Here is a 23,277-nt window from a genome sequence, read left to right as displayed (position 1 = left end):
CGTCCACTCCCCCAATGTACCTGTTGTACTCCGTTACCATGGTGGGTCTTGGGATGGGGATCAGTCAGTGTGGCCCATCACCTGTCTTCTTCCACCGCTGCACTGTGTCCCCGCTTTAAACTGGGTGGATGGTGGAGCACAAGAGACTTCTCTTGTGCCTGTATTGTAATTGCATACATTTAAACAAAATGTATTTTCCTATACAAAAGGCCTATACAAAAATCGAATAACATTGCAAGCCTGACAATCCTACAGTGATGTTATCATGTCGGCCTTACCCTGAGTGCATCAAGTCTGGACATGTCAGTTTAGCCAATAGTATTTGCACTTTCCACTTAGCATACTTGTACATTTGCCTGATGGACAGCAACATGTTGCAATCCTCTCCTTTTTTAAACAACATATAAGCATTGAAAAACCTATTTCTTCTTTATACACAGTCTTAACATAAGTGTTCTTTAGTCGGCTTACCTGAGACACATTCAAATCATTCACTACAGTATACATTTCTTAGTATACAGAGTCAAGTTTAGGACATACTTGATGGTTGATGCACATTCAAATGCCTTTTCCCATGGATTACATACTTATTGCACCAAATCAACCGAGGGCGAGATTATTCTAGAAACTGCAAGGCACTTTAATGTTTACATTACTGCTTGAACAAGAAACGATGGTGAACGATTTGCGGATGGATGTATTGTCATCCCTGGTCAACCCAAAACCATGAAAACGTGACAGTGGTTTTAACACATGTTCCTCCTCCTTCTCATGGAGCCCAGCACTATGTGCTTGTCCTAAAGACACTCCTGCATATATCCCACGTTGGCACTTTTACATGTTGCAACATGTGTAGTCTATTTGGAGTCAATGAGGCATTCAAATTAGCTAGGGCACGTCTCCCTGGATCCTCTGGACGATGTGGGAGAGATCTAAACTGTGCGTTAGGGTTCTCAGCAGCATCTCGTCATTCTGAATCCCACCCATGAACTCGTCGTAGGACAGCTCACCTGGAACATGGACATATGAGTAAGAGTATTTACGCAGAAACCAAAACAGGCCAATATAAAAACATAAGACAAGCAATATTTTAGGATTTGGACTAGATGGGCCTTCAGAGTAAAATAGACTTGTGTCTGTAGACATCTAGTCAGTTTCTACATAATTATTTACTCATATTTTACTCCAAAAATATCCGACTTTTAGATTGGCCGGTGTTTATTGAAAGTGAATGAGTGCCATACTTGTTTAAATTGGAAAATAAACTGTAGGCCTATGGATATTAAAGACTTCTCATTCTCAAAAAAGAGGTCTCATTGATGCTTGTATTCCAATTGTACAAGTGCGTTAAATAGACAGCAGACTTGTTTGCAAACTTCCTTTGCATTATTTTGTGAAGATTCTGAAGATATTTAATGAATGAAACATTGTAACAGGCAAAAGGAGAATCTAGCCTCACCGTCGCCGTTGGTGTCAATCTTGTTGAACACCATGTCTGCGAAGTCCTCTGCAGACACTTCGTTGGGCGTTCCATTGATGGCGCGGATAGACTACGCGAGGCAAAGAAAAGTCCCATTCAAAAATACGCACTACAGCTAGCCTACCATGTCGCGGTATCACGTTGCACCACTAGATGTCAGTAAAGTGCAGGGCAGACCTTACGTGGCCCATGGGAGTCCCACGCATCCTCCCCCCACCATGCTTATATGAGTTAGGTCGGATTATGACACGGGATGCCCTAAACATAGGGCATCCCGTTTGTCATGACTCATAAGCACCACACTCTCAAGGGGCTCTCCCTCTAAGATGGCGGTAAAGCAGATGCTTACCGTAATGATAAGCAGCAGCTCATCGCGGTTAATGCACCCGCTGCCGTCGACGTCATACAGTTTGAAGTACCAACGGAGCTTCTGCTGGACCTCTCCCTTCAACACCAGGCTAAGAGCGGCAACGTACTCCATGAAGTCCATGCAGCCATCCTTTAAACACACACACACACACACACACACACACACACACACACACACACACACACACACACACACACACACACACACACACACACACACACACACACACACACACACACACACACACACACACACCATCAGTATTGTTGAGGTAGGCTACACACACACTATAAGTAAACATGTAACTTTGCATCTTTCAAGTTAAATTATCAAAATGAATCTAATAATACATTATTACAATTCATGAGCATGGATTCAATAATCCATAACTCTGTGAATAATATCAAATATATCTCCATTGCTAGGTTTTTAACTGCATGTTTACATAATCTGAATGCACAGGTCATCTCCAGTTCTCTCCATGTTTAGGTTGGTTGGCCAGGAGTAAGTGGGATAAACCCCTTCTGATTGGCTTAAGTCCCCTCTACATAGATCACAACATAGCACATGACATGCAATGGTGAAAAGATGATGAGACTTAAAATGGTGAAACCGTATTTGCAGTTAGAAGAATTGGTTTCTTTTCGCACATCCTCCTTATAATAAGATATGAGAAGCCATTATCTTCTCAGATAATGGTCATTTGGACATAATGTGTTATAAGCATTGCATGTTGTTATTGTTATGGCTACCTTCTTCCCCTATTTTCACTAGTTCACATCTTTGCATGGATTCCAGATTAGTCAACACAATCTCTTGAACAATTTTAACCCATTTCTTACAAGTTTGTAGTTTCTTTAGAGTTAAAGTACCTAAAGTTGGCAGGATCATCCAGAGGTTAAGGCGTCTGTCTCCAACCCCTCCAACCTCTGGGTTCTAACCCCACTGTCCACAGTCTACCTGAGCCCCAGGCGTCCCTCAGCCGTGGACCCCCGCCCGCCAACGCAACACTCCAAAGGTGAGCAAAGGTCCCTTTATGAAAATAAAAGCCTCCTGCCAAATCCCTAAAGAGTCGATAAAGGTTACAAATTGCACAAGCTTACATGGTTCATGTCAAACGCTGAAAACATGGACCTGGCGTAGGCATCTGATGACTCAGACAGGTTCTTCAGGCCAAAGAACTTCTTGAATTCATAGTAGGTGAGCAGTCCAGACGGGCACTCTGTCATGAATTTCCTGTACCACTGATAACTCTCGCAGGCGGTTATGTCCTCCAGTGTTGCCCCTTCTGTGTTTCCCATGTTTACTCTCCAATCATCCAAAAAAAGGAAACCCGAACACAAAATGTACAAATGGCCACTGTGTGTCCCGTCCAGGACAATCCCAAAAAGTATGGAGGTAAACAAGAGACAGCGTAGACGACTTGGACTGCAAGCATCAACCTCAGCCAATCAGCTCACCGGAAGCGTTTGTAAGACATTGGTAATCTTCTTTAAAGCCTGCAAGCGCTATGAGATTGTTTATCTATAGAGAGCCAACCCCAGAGCCTATACCAGTAACAGTAGTAGATGCTCACAGTATGCAAATCAAACAGTGGCACTGTTAATGCAGCTTTAAACAATGCTATTCAAATGTGCTGACAGTGACAACCAAATCAATGTCACAGCGAGACAGATCGCCATTTTATGTGATGCACCGTAAATGATCTTATGTATTAATTAACACGTGAAAGCATAATTGATTGTAAGAATGGGAATACATTTGAAACAATATGAGAGATTGTGCACGCTTTTATTTTGCAACGCTGATTACTCCGCCAGCTCACGGCTTTTTAGCATCAATGCCAGAAGAGCGAATCTTATGGTCCGTATCCCAGGAGAAACGGCACCCGAAGGTGGGTTTCAGTGCTGTGTAGAAGGGGAGCAGGGAGTTGGAAGGCTGATCAGACCATTGCAGGGGTACTGGGAGCGAGGGCGAGGTGGGCTGTGGTCTGATTTGGGGCAAGGGAACCCTCCCAGCTTGTTTTAGTTGAGCCATCCTCCAAGAGAAAACCAGGACATCAATCTGTTTGTCCACCACCTTCATTCGGCTGGCGTTGACGGGAACCAGGGTCTTCAGCGGGTTCATCCATATCTGTTAGCACAGACAGACCGGGAAGCACATTGGTGAATTTCAAAGGGTTGGATGGAGGAAGAAAACAGTGGCATGGGTCAACCATCATCATCACATTGACGATGAGGGGACAAACTGATTTGAAACGTAAGAAAACCACGTCCTTTATCTGTTTCACTTAACTAATATGATTGTAATGAACATTATAAGTGATTTTAGCTGGGAAGTCCCATCAAAAATGTGACTGGATCCTCCAACCTTCTCTGCGGTCCTGTTTCTAGTTTTCCTTGAGAACGTCACTCATCGAGTTACCTTAGGTCTGCTTTGAGCCTTTCTGTCTGCTGTGGAAGCCATTGGAGTGAGTGACCGCAATGTGCTTGTGGAAATCCCCTGTACTCTTCAGCAGTCCCTCTCGATGTTCCTGGGCAAAGTTCAGCTGACTGTGAACTATCGTGTGTGTGGACAGTTCTTTAATAGCCTTTGGAATCAGAGTCTTGACCTGAACAAGACAGGGGCCTTTATGATGTCATAGCAGTGTTCTCTGGGCTTCCTTGTTGAATTGCAATGTTCACCTTTAGAACTTTCATACTAGAGTCCCTGAATTAAAGCAAATTAACAGATCGGATTTCTATTTGGTCGAACAATAAGGTGACTCAGAACAACCTGGTAGAAACAGCTCGGGGGAAGTGTTGGGTCCCTCATGCGAATGAACTTTCTACCTACGGTGTGATCTCTATCTCTGTGCTCAGAGAGTGTTTCGACTACAAACAGGGTGACGAGACAAGATCAAATCTAGGAAAACATCCACTGCTTTCATGTGGCACCACAAACACGAGTCAGCCTTTTCCCCACCTTGTGCGTAGTATCAACTCTTAGACGAGGACTCCCCTCACAACATTTAAGGAATTTACAGTGAATTCATCAATTGCAAAGCATTATACCCTGCATGAATACATGAATAGTAAGCAATTCATAACCAGCAAATAATATTTACAACATAATGAGATAATTGTTTATAAGACCGTTTATTAAGGGTGAGTTGATGCCTTCGGAACTATTCACAATGTGTTAATAACGCTGTTGAAGAAGAACAATGCTGCAATTCAGAATAAGTTCAGTAAGTTATGAACCATTAGACTTCTGTGTGGACTCAGGCCAAATTACAACCATCTATGCCTTACTACTTCTTTCTACTTACATTAGCAATTGTACTTGAGGCATTTCCAGCATTTAATGACATTGATACATGCTCTAAGACAGTTATTCCTGCTTGGTGCAGCATGTGCACGCTTGAAGCCAGGCTACAGAGAGAGGCAGTGAGGCCTGCTGTGAACCGGCTACGGGTGAAGCACAGGCGAGGGGCGGGGGGGAGGGCCTTGCCAGGACATTCTGAGCATTTCTTCCCTGACATTAACAGGGCATGGTGGATTCCCACACAGTGGAACAGGCCCGACCAGTCCAGTTAGTCTCCAACCAGTTGGAGGTGGAGGCGGAGGAGAACATCACATCACTTCACCTGCCTCACCGAAACAAACCCTAGAAGGCAAAAATAAAAGCAACCCTTGTTCATTGGCGTCCTCGTGCATTACATAACATCAAGCTAGAGGAAGGTTCAAGTTCACTCCTTCAATGTTAAGCCCTCGAAGATAGTTTCATATCCATGGTAACCAATTCATTCACTGGATAAAGCTTACCAACCAGGATGTGTACAATTTAGTATCGACTACTATGATGCAACTCAATTCATATGTGAAGACAAATAACACAAAATTGTGAATATAGAATAATATATATTATTATTGTTATTATCATAATTGTCATTATCATTATGATTATTCATTATTATTATTATGGTTGTTATTATTCTAATAATTATAATAAACGGCTTCTATTTGTATGGTGTTTGTCTCCTGTAACAAGGCACTCTTTGGCTGAGGTTGGCTGGACTGAGCAGAGGTCACATTAGACCCAGGCAGAGCTGGGTGGTTGTTGTCGTGGGGTCTTATGGGTCGGCCCACTAAGAGCTTGGAGGATTTTTGATCCTCTTTAGATGAGGCTCCTCGACTGCGTCTTTGCAGTGTGGTGGCTGTCAACAGGACGGTCATAACAGAAATCCATGATCAGACAAAAACCTTAATTTTGACCACAGAGAGAATAGCGTTTTTTAACAACCCTAACAACATGGGAGGAGGCTGCTGGAGATGGCCTATTGGGCTATAATGAAGGCGGTAATAAGACACACATTTTTAACATACCTACATACACACTGATTAGGAATACACACTAGTACTTACTTCTGTTGATGTTCAAAACTTGTAACAGCGTAATTCTTTATTACTATTTTATTTTTTTGGGATATATATGCTACTTGATAACTTGGGCCTCTGGTAGCATTTTAGAATAACATTGAGGCATTAATAACAATGAATTCCCAGTGAATTCATCATTTGTAAAGCATTGTACCTCCATTAATACCAGTAAGCATCTTGAATGTATTCCAGCGTTATTCAATGTTTATAAAGAATTATTTAGGTCTAATGTAAATAGTTTGTAAATCATTAACTTACGTTACATTAATTATTTTATAAACCATTAAGCCATCTTATTATCATATTGATAGTTGTTTATTAATTGTTTACTCATGATCCACGTCGGAACAATGCTTTATAATTATGTAGGCTATTCAATATTCATTCTAAAGTGCTACCAGCGCTTTTAAGCCCCTCGCCTATCTACTTAAAACACAATAGTTTCAAACTGTAGGCCTACAGCCTATTCCTTAACATGTTAGATCTACAGGTGTTCTTGTTACCTTAATTGCCCCCTTATAAAAGGCGTGCGCCTGCCAGACGGCGGGGCCTCACCTGCTCACGTAACGAGAGAGCTGACGCTGACAGACCCGGAGGCGGGATCAACTCCATTTTCTCTAAAAGTTTTCATCAAATCACTGGAGTCGAGTTCAGCCTGTCCGCCTGTGCACCTGTCGTCTACAACTCCGTGGAGCTCATGGTTTATTCTTCCAAGCAAGGGAACACGATTTAACAAAAAAATGCGTTAGGTAGGCCTGCACGTATTTTTTCATATTAATAAACAATTCATATTTAACGTAAGACCTTTACTTTAATAATCATGAAGAAGGGAACGTTGCATTTTTTGGGTCGAAAGAAGCAATCCCTTTTCGACACCAACAACCCTGTTAAGATCCAGACGATGGGTGAGTACACTAACCTTTTACACTTTCACAGATGGACGGTTATAGACATGTTAGGGCTGAATCCACAACTTTTAATCTGAACCCTTGAGCGCTTTTGAAGTTAACATAAACCGCGCCGTAAGGTATCGCTTATCTACACGAACCCTGAGCCTTTAAAAGCCTTAATAACCCGTCTGGAACAACCTCAACTACATCCATAAAGCGGTGACATGTCTAGCATGCTTCTCATCTCTCTGAGGGTTGCTTCTCTAAAAGACAAGTAGCAATCAACAAAGTGAGTAACGAGTTGTCCAGAATGTTACAGGTAACATGAGCCGGTTAGGGTTTAGTCGGTCCCACGGTCCATTTCATTTTTTTAATGCCCCGTGACATTATTTTGAAGGTGAGTTGATTAGAACTAGAATTTCATGTATATACGACTTCACAGTCAGAAATATTTGCTATGCAAAGCAGACAGGCGGGCTGTATTTAAATGTAGGTATACAGCCATTCCCTATCATTTGATTTAGAGTGATTTGTTTCCTGGTCTAGATCCACCCTTTAACTGGAGTATAAAGACTGGTGAATGGAGCAAGAACCGGCTGTTTTGTTGGCTTTGACAAGAGTAGGATGGAGATTGTTTTGTGACTAGATAGGCTTACATTAGGCCAGTCATGTGGAAATGATTTTATGTTCAATGTTATGTTTACATTAGAAATTATCTTGACCAAAGATCGACATGGAGCACTCACCAAATATGACTTTTATAAGCATGTATCAACTTAACTGACTTCTCTGTATTTTTCCATTTGTCTGTTGAATAGGCAATTCAACAACATATGAATGTAGGCCTGTTATGTAGGCTATGCTCACCAAACATGACATGATAACATAGATCTTTTAACATAAGTGCCCTGATTTCTTTATTATCTAGCACAAAACCGAATATTGTATCAAAGAAGCATGTAAATACTCAGACGTGACCTGTCTCTCAACAGTTACTCAAAAGCAGCAGGCTTGACATTGCAACGTGACAAACAAGAGTGTAATTGCTTGAGACACTTTCTCTAAGGAACCACAACGACCCCATGATGAACAGGTGTTGAACACAGAGGGTGCTGAGTATTTGGGGTCAAAAGTCTTTAAATGACCTCAGGCTGACACAGCCTCTTTCTGTAATTGGTTACTTTCAGAAGCTGTTTAATTGTACTCATGGTAATGTATAGATGCTAAAGCTGGGTGAGAACTGATACAAAGGTTAACAAATTGAATGGGTCATTAAATGAAAGCCGATCACACAGTAATCTCACTTTAATCACTTTGTCGTCAACCGGAAAACTACCTTTGGAGGACTATAGAATAACTTGCTTACGTTGACTGACAACCAACAACAGAGGTCTCCACAGTCATGCCCCACTGAAGTACACTGTAGTACTTGAGTAAGGAACAATAGACAGTTTGACAGGACGTCGTTACTGGCGTGCATGCGAGGAAACCAATTTAAGTCTCTGGTAACCCCCAGCTAAGCTAATGAAACTTAGCTTTGAAAGTAAAGCCAACTGATTCTCACAATTTGTCTTTCCTGTTTCTGTCATTAAACCCGATCTCAAATCTTATTCTAAGCTGTAATCTTACCCCGATTTCCAGCTCATTGAGCAAACAAAATAAAGTGAATGGTTCTGTTTGTCCTTTCAGAGAACGGCCTTTCACATAACATGGATCAGATGTTGGATTCGTCGGCCATCCCCGACACGGGCACGGCCAAAGTGCGCCCCCGACCCACTGTCAAACACCACACCGTAAGCTAACTTAAGCAAACAGCTTTGTTGCCTCATGTTAAACATTCACAACTCTTTAATAAACGTTGCTTCAAGACAAGTCTGGGTTATAGCTGAGAAGTAACACTAACAGGTGACTGCATTCCATTGTACTAGTGTACCAACATTATCTACCTATGAATCAATGATTAGGACAGGTTTCTGGAAGGACTATTACGGCCACATTCTAATCTTCTGACATCAACATTTTGATTGCGTGTGAAAAACGCTGCCCAATACATGAACCTGTGTGTCTTGGTGTTTTCAACAGAACTACAAATAGGGAGCCTCATAATTTTGTTTCTAAGATAGGCCTTCTACTTCCTTCAACACTTAACCCAAACCCTCATGTTAACCTTTACCTTTACCATGCAAAAGCCAATAGGGCATTCTCTCTCTAAATTCTCTTTCTAAATGATCGTCGTGACACATGACTTCGATTTCTCCACGGGACTCGAGGTGTACGCGACCATGAATCACTGTTACCACGCCGACTCATTTAAATGGTTTCGGCCATTGGGCTGTAAACCTCTGGCCGTTTCCTCCTTCTGTGTTGTCGTGGCACACACCCCGCATGCGGGGAGTACTCTGTGTGCTGCCTTTGTGGCATGCGTCGTGCCCGCCACACCCAGAACAACGCAGGGCTCCACGCAACCATGGCCAGACCTGAGTCAACGTCGAAAAATCCATAAAATAAATCAAACTGGGTTTGATATGGCGTGTGTGGCGACACGCCATATCAAACTGGGTTTGATATGGCGTGTGTGGCGACACGCCCTCCGCTCCCTTGTGAAACGCGCATTCCGTCGCTAGGACCGTCGCATCGTATGATTGACAGCAATTCCGTCTGAGGCGTGGCAGATATGGATTAGCACTTCACACTTGTCATCTTCTAGTGAATGGGATTTACTTGAAACCTTTTGGTTTTTTCGCAAATGAAAAAGTATGCAGCCGCCGCAGTTTCTGTTGTGCTGCCTGCAAATCAGTGCAAACTGCCGTACCGTCTGTATCAGACAGGAATTGTATTATTATTGAGCTATGATAAAGGGGGTCACACCATGGTGGACGACCTGATGAGGGGTTGGGTCTGTTTGAATTATATATGCTAATCGACAGGGCAACTAAGCAACCAGAATCGTTCTTAGATTTGCACTGATAGGGAGAACAAATCCGGTGAACAATAAATGAATGATTTATGAATTGAACACTCTACCCTTCCCCAGTTTTTTCCATTTTTGAAAGCCGGCTTTCAACAACTTCCAGTCTCTGCCAATCAAAACAAAGGCAACGCTCGTTGTGCAAAATGACTCAAATCCGGCATTGAGTCATCAATGTTGTTTGAGTTTGTTGTGATTCAGTTCCCATTATTAAAAGACTACAGATAGATAGTTTATCTCTTAACCACTTTCAGTCTAATGCAGGACAAATGTACTAAATTTAGTACTGATTGTCATTGTTGACTTGGAAAAAATATTTTGATGTAACTGATTCAATGTTTCTGTTTTGATGACATTATTACATAAGCAACAACCTTAGTAAGGACATGTGAAACTGCCTACTATCATGATCTTTAGTGATCGATGACACGTCGTTGTCATTTCCAGATTATCGCGTCAAATCTGTAATTGTGAGAGGAAGCTAGCTTGAATATTCTGTTTAAACTGCCCTTCAGAAGGACTTATAGCATGTTTATTCTGTTGTACCTCTATTGAGTCAACAATGTCTGTGTTTATTTATAGTGGTGACTAGAACACAAACTCCTACTCTAATTAATTGTCCTTCTGATTCTCCCTTCTTCACACACACACACACACACACACACACACACACACACACACACACACACACACACACACACACACACACACACACACACACACACACACACACACACACACACACACACACACACACACACACAGAGAGAGAGAGATGTCTCTTAAATGACAGCATATCATTTTATTACTTGAACGTGCGTTGAACGCATACTTGAATATGCGTTCAACACTCCCTGTGACGCGAATACAAGGTGTTTCCTCCCTTCCCCTCTCTTTCCTTGTTCAAAAAGGTGTGACTAAGACTGATGATTAAAAGTTATGCTATTACAATTACCTCAACTGCCAAATGAGAGGCTATAGCTTTGTAATAACAGCGTTACATTTTTTTGTAAGGATGAACTTGCGTCTCGTCACAAGGAAAAAGTAATAAGTAATAAGTGATATAACTTTTGCATAACTAAAATCTGTGTAAGAAGCTGATACATCCAATCGGATGACAGACAGCGGGTTCAAGGATTCAACAACTGATACAATCGTATACGTCTACAAGAGAAATGCTGAACTATTTCCAAGAATGTTTGGTATCACAGTCTTGGCTCGTCACAAAGGCTTGTCACAAAGAACTGGTTTGTTCACAATATGTTCTAGCAGCCGGTAGAGCAGAACCTCTTCCGCTGACTTCTCCTGTGTTTGTTTAAACTGTTAGATATATCCCGGAGGCTAATTGTCCATTCTTTTTCCCCAACAGTCCTCGTCTGAAAGTGTTCATGGGGTTGCGGTTCCGACCCCAACGGTCCCTATCTTCTCTACGTTCAACGGACTAAAGGGTGAGGGTTAACCTGGTTGACCAATCCCACTTCAGCACCGTCACAGAGATTGCGTCCATATAGAGTTGAAATATAGTGCAGAAAAATGTTTCCTCAGACTCTTTCCCAGTTTACTTTATATTTAAATTGTGTCCAAGCTGGCCCACAAATGGATTAACAAAGTAGTGGAGTGAATGCATGTTATTAAAATAATATAATAGGATGTCATGCACCCATCTTTGTGATCGCTGCATGCTAACAGTTTCCATAATTTACGTCTTTGCAATAAAGACATTGTTTAAATGCTCATAATTAACCCCTCTATTTAATGTTGGCATTAAAATGTGCACAAAAGTTTGCATTTAAAATAAAAATGCCTTCATGTTTGTTTCGACTAGCTTATTGCATGCAGCGCTTATAGTCCTAGGCTATACAACTACAAGGTTTTCTGTCTTGTTTTGCAGAAGGGGATCGACTGTCCATTGGATCGCTTATATCTTTGAACGATCCTATTGAGGGGAACATTTTCGTTCCCCCTCCGCCTTCTGTGGCGCCCCCACCCCCACCCACACAGTTTATCCTCCCTCCACCTGATTTCATGGGGGAACTAGACAGCCCTAACAGGGCAATGATTCAGCGGCCTAGTATGCCTCCTCCAAAACCTCCTTCAGAGCCACCAGCGTTACAGGATCTCGCCTTTATAAAACCCCCACCCATGGCTCCTCCAAAACCTCCTTCAGAGCCACCAGCGTTACAGGATCTTGCCTTTATAAAACCCCCACCCATGACTCCTCCAAAACCTCCTTCAGAGCCACCAGCATTACAGGATCTCGCCTTTATAAAACCCCCACCCATGACTCCTCCAAAACCTCCTTCAGAGCCAACAGCATTGCAGGACCTCACCTTGCTAAGACCCCCACCCATGACTCCTCCGAAGCCTCCGTCAACTTACTCCACCCCGATTTCCACACCACCACCAAGCGTGGTTCCAGGGCTCCCCGATTGCCCAAAATTTGCACCACCCAAACCCCCTCCTGAAAAGCCAAAGAAACCAGGGAAGGCACCGCCCCCAACGCCCACTAGGTTGTCTTCGATCGCTGGGACCGACGCCTTCACCGAGCCATACCCTCCTGCTGCCTCCCACCAGATGAACACCCCCTCCAGTTTCAATCCCCAGAATAATGCTAAACTTTACAATGCTCCCAAAACCTCCATTGTCAGTGGGCAGGGGGACTTTGACCCAAGACCAAAGCCGATCTTGCTCTTACAACCCTCTAGTCCCGATGCTGTCCAGGTAGACGGAAAAGCCTCACCTACTCCACCATCCAAACCGAGCCGTGGTGGTGCCCCTGCTGAAACCCAGCTGGACAGAGAACCCAAGATGAACCCCCAAGCTAACATTGCAGCAAAGACGGCACAGTCGCAACCTAAGCCTGAGGCTAAACCTGTTATTTCAAGCCTACAGGAAATGGACCTTGCCCCATCTCTTCCTCCAGTATCAACAAAGTCGAGTAAAGAACTTTCAACTCAAGATCTCTTAAAAGTCAGTCACAAGGGCAATTACAGCCCCCTAATAGATCGCAAACTGCGGAACCTAAAGGGACCTGAAACAAGTGGGTCCTCAACCTCTCCCTTCGCCCTGTTGCAAGCAGCAAAGGAAAGGGAGAAACACAGATCACCCAAGACTAGTTTTAAGCACAGACACTCTTCTCCCAACTCCTTTGTGGTCACACCCAGGTCAAACTCAATTTCCTCAACGACCCATGAGAATGGACTAGAAGAGGACTCACGGTCAACTTACAGTGCTGCAGGGCCCATGTCAACAGCGCAAACCCAACCGCTCCACCTCGCCCCTCCATCGGTCCGGAGTCCAGCTGCACCCAGCACTCCAGCTTTCGGTGGGTGGTCAACAGCGGGGACATCCCCGTCGTTGGGCAGACTAGCCTCTGAGAAGCAAGAGGTCAAGCAAGCCAGCCCGTCACTCGACTACAGAAAGAGTGAGGCCAATCCGCCAGAAACACCCATGACATTGCTCCCTCCGCCACCAGAGTTTTCCAACTTTAATTTCAATGACATTATGGATTTACCTCCGGACTTTCCTCCACCCGATCCTCCGAAAAAGAAGGCACCAGTATCAGTAATAAAACCTGTCTATGCTGCTCCGGCTCCTCCACCCAAACCAGCTTCACCTGCTCCTTCCCAGGCTCCAACCCCGGCGCCTCCTCCCAAACCTAAATCCGCGGCACCCGCTCTGTCCCCGCCTCCGCCTCCGCCTCCAGCTCCGGTCCCAGATGTGAAACCACTGGTGTACCAGACCTTGCCTCGGCTGCCCGTCCAGAAGCCACTGCCCGATGTCTCGGAGAGCCAGGCCACACTCTTAAGCATTTTGCAGAAGAAGATGAAGGAGATGGACAGCAAAATTAACCCAAAGAGAGAGATGGAGTCCAGCAACGACGAATGGGGTTCCCCCATGTCTGACGAGGACACAATGATCCCGTTTACTCCCAGAACCACGCCACAGAATAACAAGAACTATATGCCTCCTACTAAAAACGCACAGCTGGACATGCGGGAGTTGGAAACTAAAGTGGCCAAAAAACAACAGGACAACGCCTCAGCCTCCAGGTAAGGTTCCTTTGTTTTGCAATGACGAGTTCACATCGAGAAGTTGAGGTTGATATATATAATATATATATATATATATAATATGAATGATTTCAATAACATATAATAATCATTGTGTTTTCCTTTCTTTTTTCTTTCAGCAGCGAGACAAAGTCAAAGCAACATGGTATGACGATCACAGTGCGTCCCGGAACCAAACAACCCATTACCGTTGTGAGTAAAGGGGAGCCTGCACAAGCTCTATAAATATGCAACATATTCTTTAAAGACAAAAAGCAATGTGTGGACCAAATTTGACTGGCATCAGTGGCCACTGGTTGTTGCATTTTTATCAGTACCAAAGTTCATTATTGCCTTGTTACCACAAACTTTATTTAGCTTTTGGTTGATGTTATTTAAACACGGTCTTGATTGAAAATGTTGATATGTTCCATAGTATTTATCAATATGGAATGCTGCATAATGGATAAGTACTGCTATATTCTTTCAGGCTTCAAAGGTCAATGCAGTTGTTACATAATTAGATTGTAAATCATTAATGTTGTGTAACAAATGAATGATTATTTAGTCCACGGGACTTTATAACCAATTTTCTAGATGAGGGACAGGATTGATTCATTTAATAAGATATCATTATGTTATATGATGTGCAAAAGTTATACGTTCTACAGTAGTAAAATAAGCTCTTGTTTTGTATCTACCAATGTTTTCAAATGTACATCAAATTGATGTTTATGTTTGTGTAATGATGAAGAAATCAGAAAAGCTTCTGATTGTTTGTGTTGCACGTGCCAATATTGAGAGCGGATATACAAGAGTAGTATATCTATTTGAATGCTTATTGTAGCAATAACTGTCTGAACTGTAAATATATATATTGAAAGAATGGACCAAATACTAACCAACATAACAAAGTCTGTAAATAAAACTCTTAAAATGAATAAAACATTTAAATTGTCAACCAAATTGCTCATTGCAACCTTAGAAGTGCTAATTAAGGCAGTAAGCCTGAGATATTATTCTCTTTGGGTTACTTTCTCATCTGGTAACTTTGCATACATTATGTAGAGGCAACTGCGTTACAACATAACACTCCAGTCTATGGGAACTGGGTTAAATCCTGTAGGCATCCTTGAGCAAATGCCCGACCCAATCTTCTCACATTCTCTCCAATATTTCAGTTGCTTCTCAATTTCTCCTCAAATATGCAATTTCATTATTTTTGTATAAAAAATGTTTATGGAAACATCCAGTTGGGAACTACCAATTAGTATTGTATCACATGAGCTGTTGCTACCAAGCCATCATAGTATACTATAGTACCAAGTAAGTGGTCTAAATCTTTGTACAACAGAGGCTTAACAGTAATGAAAACATTGCTTTATGGGATTATATGCAACCCTGCGATTACCCTAACTGCCCGCTTGCGCTCCATAGCAATGGACATCAACTCGGCTGAACCAGTAAGGGTTAAAGGAAACAGCCTGCCTTCTAAAAGTCAAGTGTTTGCTGCTTTAATTCATTCGTCATGTCCTGCCAGTGTATTGTTGATTTAAACTTCCACTTCTAAGGAGAACCCTGCTGGCTTCACTGTAAAAGCCCCATTCAGCTCAGTTCTAATGAGCAGAGGGCAGGAGTGTTGCAACGTCGCCTAGTCAGCAGGTTACCAGGTAACCATATCAGCCAGTTAAGCATGCAATGGCATGCATCAACTCCTATAATATATTCTCTGTAAGTAGTAAGTGTTATTTAATGGATTAACTCAAATACAAAATAAAGAAAATAAAATGCTCTTAGTTCTGTATGTACTTTAATATTACAGGTTGAATTCAAGTGCCAAGTCATATTATACAGTCAAAAAGTTGATAGAAATTGCAGAAACTACAGTATTTGAATACTTTCAGACCAAGGCCCCACAGCTTTAAACAATGATAAGGCGCCATTCCAAACCAATAAGCAAAACTTTGAAAACGCACTCTCCCAATGCACCAAAATAGGTGTAGAAAACGAAGGAGAACACGTTTTTTTTCAAAGTGACGGTATTTCAGAAGTCAACAGACGTCATGGTTGGTTGGACCTCGGCCGGCCTCTAGGGGGCGCTGGTCTGAGCCTCGGCCGCCGCCCCCACCGTGTGATGAAGCACCTGGTGGTCCCAGCCGACGGTGGTCAGAGTGTCAGACCCGCCGTGGAGCCAACAGACCCCCCTCACAAAGTCCTGGTGCCGCCTGTCTCTCAACCTGTGGGGGGCGGCGATAATGCGTCGGTCAGGGAGTCGTTTTGCCAGCATTATACTTATAAAAAAAAAGTGTAGAGTAAGAACTCAACCACTTACTGTTCTGCAAGTTCAGCGTTCAGCACAGCAACGGAACAGTCATCACTGATGGATGCTAGCAAGGGGGTACTGTTGTAGCAAGAAAAGCATACATTTATTTTATTAAGCTTTTATGTTTTTCGCAATTGAATTCGAAGAGTGCCTTGACCGAGCATAATACTTGTGTGTCGTTCTTTACCTGTGTGTGGAGAAGGCTAGACCGGTGACTCTGCGGTTGTGGATGGCCTTCGTCAGGGTGGGCTGTGATCCCTGTAAATCCTTCAGCGCCACTCGACCCAACTCGTCACCTAAAAAAAGAGAGGAGCGCAAGCTGTCGTCAACACACGGGCCAACCATCACCCAGCGGATTACATCTGGGAATGGACCAAAGACAATCACCCACTGCCTTACCATACGCAATAGTGCTCATTTGATTAGGGTGCCAGGCCACGGAAGTGGGACAGCAGCCAGGGGCCTCCAGATCTGACACAGAAAAAGCAAGGCAATGGGATGAGGCGCCAGAATCAATAATCAGCCACCGGGTAAGATTGAAGATGGTTTATTGTCATATACACAACAATCACAGACGCAGCCGCTGGAAATGAAATTCTTAAGTCTCAGGCTCCTTCCACAGTGCAATATAAAAGTATAAAAGAAACACAAGTAAGAGATCGAAGCCTAAATAAATAAATAAACTACAATACTGGACATCAATAATTAGAATAAATATATAATAACTTGTATATAAGAATAACTAAGGTTTAAATAAGGGGCTGCTAGGCCCGCTACGATGCGGTGTGTCAATGTAGAAAATACATGTATCCTGACCTTCGCTGCAACTCACCTATTCGCAAGGCTGGCTTGTCTGGCTTCCTGGTGTCCCACACCAGCAAGCGGCCATCCTGCGTGAAGGCTAAAGGTTAGCAGTCCACCGACAGAAATCTCCCTGGGTATCAATTGCTTATAAAAGATACCACGGTAATAAAGTAAATGACAAATTTAATGTGTGTCGTGACATCATTTAAACGGCGCTCAAACGCTCCAAAACGAGATTCATAGGCTCATAAACCAATTCTATTCACATCGTTTGTTGAACCCTCAGGCAACAGCTTTTTTTTTTTTGTCTTGCATACGTGTTGGTGGCACCTTTATAATAATCGTTGGGTAATAATAATAGTGTGTGATAATGTGTGCATGCCAATTAGGGACAATAATCACGTACCTGGCCACAGGAGAGGAAGAGAGCGTCCTCCAGTGGACTGCTGGCCACACAGCTGACTGGCTTTGTGTGTGCTGTAACAAGGAATCTATTATTAAGCGATGCACTTAATATTTAAAATAATATAGTAATTATTCACGACAAAATTACACAATAGAAGTTACAATAAATTGCCATTAAGAACATTAAATAAATACAAAATAAAATAGGCTATGCAATGTGTAAAACAATGGCCCATCATATTCCACATTTAGGATACTTAATAATAATTTCTTCAAGAATTACTCCCATTCCAAGAAGTTGTCTTCTTACCATTGTACGTGGTGACAACCGTCTCTTGAGCAAGATCCCAGATCTTGATTCTACAGGAAAGGAATACACATGGTCAGTATAATACTAAAACTCAGAAAGGTGACAGTTAAATTTTAGACTACTGCTTATTATGGGCAACTAGATGAGTTAGAAAATGTAATCTAACCGGCAGTCCATGCTGCCAGTGACAGCAGTGATGCCACCAACCGTGGGGCTCACGCTGGTGATGATGTTGTCATGATCATGTTTACTGAAGCGGTTCACCAACAAATGCTCGTCCTCTGACAGCTCCCATAACTCCAACGCACCTGCAAAGCGATCACACAAATGTACATAAGAAAAGCAAATCATAGTAAATGGGTACTAAGCTATCATTATATATATATATATATTGCAATCTTCTTCTCGACTCACCTGAATCAGATGAAACTAGGACACCTTTTTCTGACACCCATTTAAGATCCGTGATGCCAGCCTCTGTCTGTACACCAGCTTTGCAGAATCCTTCATTTGGGGCCTTTCCGGGCTCATTGTAAACCCATATCGAGCCCAACCAGCACCTGCCCGCTAGACTGGAGGCCCCAAGAAGCAATGTTCCATCTAGAAAGAAAAAGTTGAAAAAAAATCGGGATAACAATGAAGCGAATTTATGTGACGCATTCAATGAAGTATAGCTTTTTGCTGTAACCAGAGCAAAACTAAACAGATTTTAACTTCCTCATATCCCAAAAAAATCGAAATAAAATAGGGTCATTACATTTTTTATTAAAGAAGCAGCAACACGTGCATTATTGGCCATTTTAAGATGTCATTACCCGCCCTGTACTGCGCGCAGTCCAAGTGTTTTTCCATGCATGCTGGAGCATTGGGAGGTATAGTCCATGGGTTTTCCTTAGTCATACTGGTATCCAGTGTTCCGTTTTCCAGGACCTATGCAAATAAAAGCATTAACACACTACAGGAGCTACAGATGTTTGCAGTCCTAGAACACTAGGTAACGTGAGCTAAGGCTAGCCATGCAAATTAATCTTTGAACGTTGCATTTGGCTTGACTAGAGTAGGACCCCACACGGATCGATTATCCAATCTCACAACGCAATCACGTCACTTTTACAAGCAATAAAATCCATGATATTTAAGGTTTGAACATGAATGGAAAGACAACAGCAACACATGGGTCGTACCATTTTCGTGCACTTCCGCGGAGGTCTGCCGACTCTTCTTCGTGGACGACGAGATGAAAAATAAAAGCACAGTTATGCTGCATCCTACTGCCCTCTAGTGTGGTAAATGTAAAGGTTCAGAGCCTGGCTTCATGTTGCATCTCATTCAACGGACATGGTTGATTCTAATGTTCTCTAATGACTACATTACAAAGATGTTGGAGTCTGCAGAATTTCATGTTTTGAAAAAAAAAAAAAAACTGACGTGAAGTTGATTTAATTTGAAAGTATATATAACTATATACACACACACACGTAAAGATAATAACAAGATATTTCCTGTCCCGTATAAATATTTAATCAAGATACAAGTGATGAGAAACAGGGTAGACACAACTTGTTTAAATGATAATTGTGTTATTAGATGAACACTGACTGGCTGTCAACCTCCATATCCCAACGTGTGGTATAAGAAAATGCTTCACTTCTTTAATCGTATAATATTTTATATGTAAAAGTAAAACAGTACTGCCTTTTTGTAATTAAAATCAGTGCCTGTTTCAACAACTCAGTTTACCCAATTTTAGCAAGTATTTTATTGTGAAAGTTTGATGCATCGAAACGGAAGTGGTGGCTGTATAACCGCGCGCTTCACGCTAGCCTATCACCTAATCGATATATTATAAGCTTTCAACTTTCAAATGGTACTGATATTGTGAGCGCTGTAACGCACACAGTAAAGGTAGGTCCCCACTCGGGGAGAAAAGCCATCCAGTTTCGGCGAAGTCATGTTGTGAATCATCCGCTCATCGGGATACCTTTGTCTCACCATCACATGCTAACCCTAGCCAGCCTTAGCTGATTATCAAAGAAAAAGGGAAACATTACTACTGTGTAAGTGTATGAAACACTTTGCGCGCTGTTTTGCAATGGTCAAATAGAGCGAAAAAGACGAGTTGAGAGGATTTTGCACCTCGACGTGGTGGTCCGTCTGATGGTCGGCTTCTGTGGTGCTGATGTGAGGAGCAGGGACAGTTAGAGTTTTGACAGGTGTGAACATTTAAACCCCTGGCGCGGTTACCGCGCTGTGGGTCCTCGGGGCAAACGTTTACGTAGCTCCCCCCCACTGCTGTATGTCATTTATTCAACAGTGCTTTACAGTGATTTTCGTTAAACAAACGAAAATCGTTCGGAGGTAAAGAACAGGCCATCTACTAAAATATTAGGGACCTTAAAAAATGGTACTGAACATAGGGCCCTCTATATATTTCATTGATTAAAAACCGTTTTATCAATACCCACTAGATAAAAAGAGGCCCAATGCAAGCAACAAAGAAGATCTACTGCTTATGCAGCCACAGGTGGTCTAAATTGCTCCCTCAACATTGATAATAATGCAGCCAAGGCTCAACCCACTTCTATCAGAAAGACGTCGCCACTCTGTTGATGTTGATGTCAAGACGAATAACGGAAATAAGTCATCATACAAAAATGACCACCCAAACGGTTATCATCACTATTTAACCAACAGACGTATCATTATTGTCTTTTATCCTGACATGACACTTTGATTTGTCCTCAGGGCTTCTGCCATGGCCTTGAAAAAGAAGAGGACCTCGTCACCTTCCAGCAGCGTCAGCGGGGGAGATTTTGAAGACAGCCAACCGTCATTGTTGGTGTCTTCAGCGGGAAGAAAGAGGAGACGTATATCGAGCATTCCAACAGTTGATCCTGTAAAGTGACTTTCACATATCTAGCTAAAAATGCCTTGTTCAACCAAATTATGCTTAATGAAAAAATGGGATTGGTAGTAGTGAATGATGTCCATCCATTTTACAACATGGCCCTTGCCTTGCAGATTGCTGTGTGTCATGAACTATACAACACCGTCAGAGACTACAAGGATGACCAGGGTAGGATGCTATGTGAGCTCTTCATCAGAGCCCCTAAAAGAAGGTAACAACGATGACTTTGTAATATCGACGAGCCCTTCTTTTCTCTGGAGCTCTGTGTGAGTATTGTATTCCAGACTTAATGTTGGGTTGGCCCTGTGTGAAAGGAACCAACCCGACTACTACCACGTGGTGTCCCAGCCCATTGACATGATGAAGATCCAGCAGAAGCTGAAGATGGAGGAGTACGACGACGTTGAGCAAATCACCAGTGATTTTCAACTCTTGTTCAACAACGCTAAAACTTATTACAAGGTAACAACTAATGATATGTGTATGTTAAATCCTAATATGTATGATAAATATTTATGCTTAAACCTATTGTAAGGTTATAAATAACAATATATTTATGTTAAAACATATTACAAGGTCACAAATACCAAACAATATATTTATATTAAAACCTATTACAAGATAACAACTAACAATGTATTAATGCTAAAACCTATTACAAGCTAACAACTAACAATATATGTTTAAAGTTAGACCAGCATAAATATTGGGTGACAATTAAAGTAGCATTGTGCAACACTTAAACTAGATCACAGCTTAAATTAACCTCTCGTCAGTGCTGATCGATAGTGATTTCAATAATGTTATCAATAAATTCAAATCCTATTATATATTCTACCAATAAAAAATGCTGCCCAGACTGTTCTTCTCTCTTTGTTTACAAGAATCGTACTGTCAACAATCCACAAAGCCCTCCCACTCACACCAACCAGCTAGCTGAGCTACGCTAGTTTGCGTCCCAAAGTTGCAGTAGACGGAACACTGTTATTGCATTTATTCACTGTGAAAGTGTCTGGCCTACTAACTTGGAGGTTCAATCTTACACACTGCGACTTTAACACCGCTTTTAGGTGTGTTGTGCATGATAAGCAACACAAAACAAGCAAAATGTAAGAATAGTGAATACATGCCTAATGAGGTTTCCTAAAGTTATCATATCTACATCTAGCTACATATATAAATGGTTAAAGATGTATACGGTGGCATGGTTAACCAGTGAATATGCTCTAACGTCTGTGCAGGCAGACAGCCCAGAGCATCGGGCTGCGTGTAAACTGTGGGACCTCTACATGCGCACCAAGAATGAGTTTGTTCAGCGGGGGGACTATGAGGATGATGAGGAGGAAGGTTACGATGCACAGGACACCGCTGGAGGACAGACTGAGGACGAGGTGAAGCTCATGCAGACCAGCTATAACATTGTTGATAGTGAGGATTAGTATCGTTAGCGTCATTTAGCAGACAGTTTTATCCAACTCGATTTACCCTTCTAAACCTCACCAGCTTTCCCAATTTCTACATTTTTTATTTTAGTTGAAAGCGCTGAACTCCCTTTCGTGTGTGTTAGCTGGCTATATTTTGCCCGCTTTAGCGATCTTTCTTAAGGCTGGAGACTTAAGGCTCACCCAAACTCAAGCCAATACACTATCCCTGTTATTATTTTTTATTAGCTCAATTAATATAAGAATATGAAAACTGTGACTGTGCATGTGTGAGTAAGCCAGTGTGGGGTAGTTTGCGCCATGAATGCCGTCTGTTCCCGTGCAGAGCACCCCGTCCTGCCTGAAGGAGCACCTGGAGCACCTCCTGGAGGCGGTGGTCTCCCACACGGAGCCCACGGGCCGCCTGGTCAGCGAGCTGTTCCAGAAGCTGCCCTCCAAAGTGGTACGGGCCTCCCTCCAGCAGCATGCTTTGTGATAGGACCATGGGGTTATGTGTTGTACACCCAACGGCAATGCTTTTGACACCGCCGCTGTGTGTTTTTCCCAGCAATACCCAGACTATTACGCCATCATTAAAGACCCAATCGATCTGAGGATCATCGCTCAAAAGATTCAGGTCAGTGTTTACATGTTCTCTATGAAGCTTGGATCAAGGGTATGCTCAAACAAATGTTCAACACATATCAACCCATGAGCATACATTATAATGTGTTTTTTTAGATGGGTAACTACCGAAGTGTGAGTGCCATGGCGAAAGACATTGATTTACTCACCAAAAATGCCAAGAATTACAACGAGCCAGGATCACAAGTTTTTAAGGTATCTTTTCCATCTATCCATCTTTTTCTCTGTCAGTCTGTTTCTGTATCTATCCGTCTCCCGTGTAAAACTGTCTTCTTCTCAA

At 42.5% G+C, this 23,277-nt stretch overlaps 4 protein-coding genes across 8 annotated transcripts in view; 2 read left to right on the top strand and 2 right to left on the bottom strand.

The window, feature by feature from the left end:
* Positions 1-552: 552 nt before the first annotated feature.
* On the bottom strand, positions 553-3,151 carry si:ch211-103a14.5 (guanylyl cyclase-activating protein 1). Its single transcript, XM_056606493.1, has 4 exons — positions 2,954-3,151; positions 1,830-1,979; positions 1,460-1,550; positions 553-1,010 (listed from the first exon to the last, which is right to left on the bottom strand). Exons 1-4 carry the CDS (start codon positions 3,149-3,151, stop codon positions 889-891), a joined length of 561 nt encoding a protein of 186 aa, XP_056462468.1. The 3' UTR covers positions 553-888.
* Positions 3,152-6,840: 3,689 nt separating this feature from the next.
* On the top strand, positions 6,841-16,045 carry LOC130401621 (uncharacterized). Of its 2 annotated transcripts, none has more exons than XM_056605517.1 (5): positions 6,841-7,176; positions 8,851-8,954; positions 11,499-11,577; positions 12,021-14,181; positions 14,325-16,045. In XM_056605517.1, exons 1-5 carry the CDS (start codon positions 7,092-7,094, stop codon positions 14,425-14,427), a joined length of 2,532 nt encoding a protein of 843 aa, XP_056461492.1. In that variant the 5' UTR covers positions 6,841-7,091; the 3' UTR covers positions 14,428-16,045. The 2 variants fall into 2 exon arrangements, with proteins under 2 accessions (XP_056461492.1, XP_056461491.1); XM_056605516.1 differs by having other exon boundaries at positions 14,322-16,044.
* Positions 15,954-19,314, bottom strand: wdr77 (WD repeat domain 77). Its single transcript, XM_056605518.1, has 11 exons — positions 19,208-19,314; positions 18,839-18,953; positions 18,438-18,623; positions 18,190-18,331; positions 18,024-18,073; positions 17,715-17,785; positions 17,337-17,394; positions 16,904-16,975; positions 16,692-16,800; positions 16,514-16,582; positions 15,954-16,418 (listed from the first exon to the last, which is right to left on the bottom strand). Exons 1-11 carry the CDS (start codon positions 19,208-19,210, stop codon positions 16,271-16,273), a joined length of 1,023 nt encoding a protein of 340 aa, XP_056461493.1. The 5' UTR covers positions 19,211-19,314; the 3' UTR covers positions 15,954-16,270.
* pbrm1 (polybromo 1) overlaps positions 16,189-23,277 on the top strand; it is a 21,158-nt gene continuing 14,069 nt past the window's right edge. For 3 of the 4 annotated variants that reach the window (XM_056605515.1, XM_056605513.1, XM_056605511.1), the window contains exons 1-8: positions 16,189-20,080; positions 20,769-20,919; positions 21,045-21,142; positions 21,246-21,393; positions 22,173-22,322; positions 22,699-22,815; positions 22,921-22,989; positions 23,094-23,192. In XM_056605515.1, coding sequence (XP_056461490.1) covers positions 20,779-20,919; positions 21,045-21,142; positions 21,246-21,393; positions 22,173-22,322; positions 22,699-22,815; positions 22,921-22,989; positions 23,094-23,192 — 822 coding nt within the window. In that variant the 5' untranslated portion in view covers positions 16,189-20,080; positions 20,769-20,778. The remainder of the gene's footprint in view (positions 20,081-20,768; positions 20,920-21,044; positions 21,143-21,245; positions 21,394-22,172; positions 22,323-22,698; positions 22,816-22,920; positions 22,990-23,093; positions 23,193-23,277) is intronic. The other variant, XM_056605512.1, reaches the window with a different exon arrangement.

The sequence above is a fragment of the Gadus chalcogrammus genome, chromosome 13, assembly GCF_026213295.1.
Source record: "Gadus chalcogrammus isolate NIFS_2021 chromosome 13, NIFS_Gcha_1.0, whole genome shotgun sequence".
Taxonomy (NCBI): Eukaryota; Metazoa; Chordata; class Actinopteri; order Gadiformes; family Gadidae; genus Gadus; species Gadus chalcogrammus.
The sequence above is the reverse complement of the archived record's forward strand: the minus strand, read 5'-3'. Positions and strand labels throughout refer to the sequence as shown.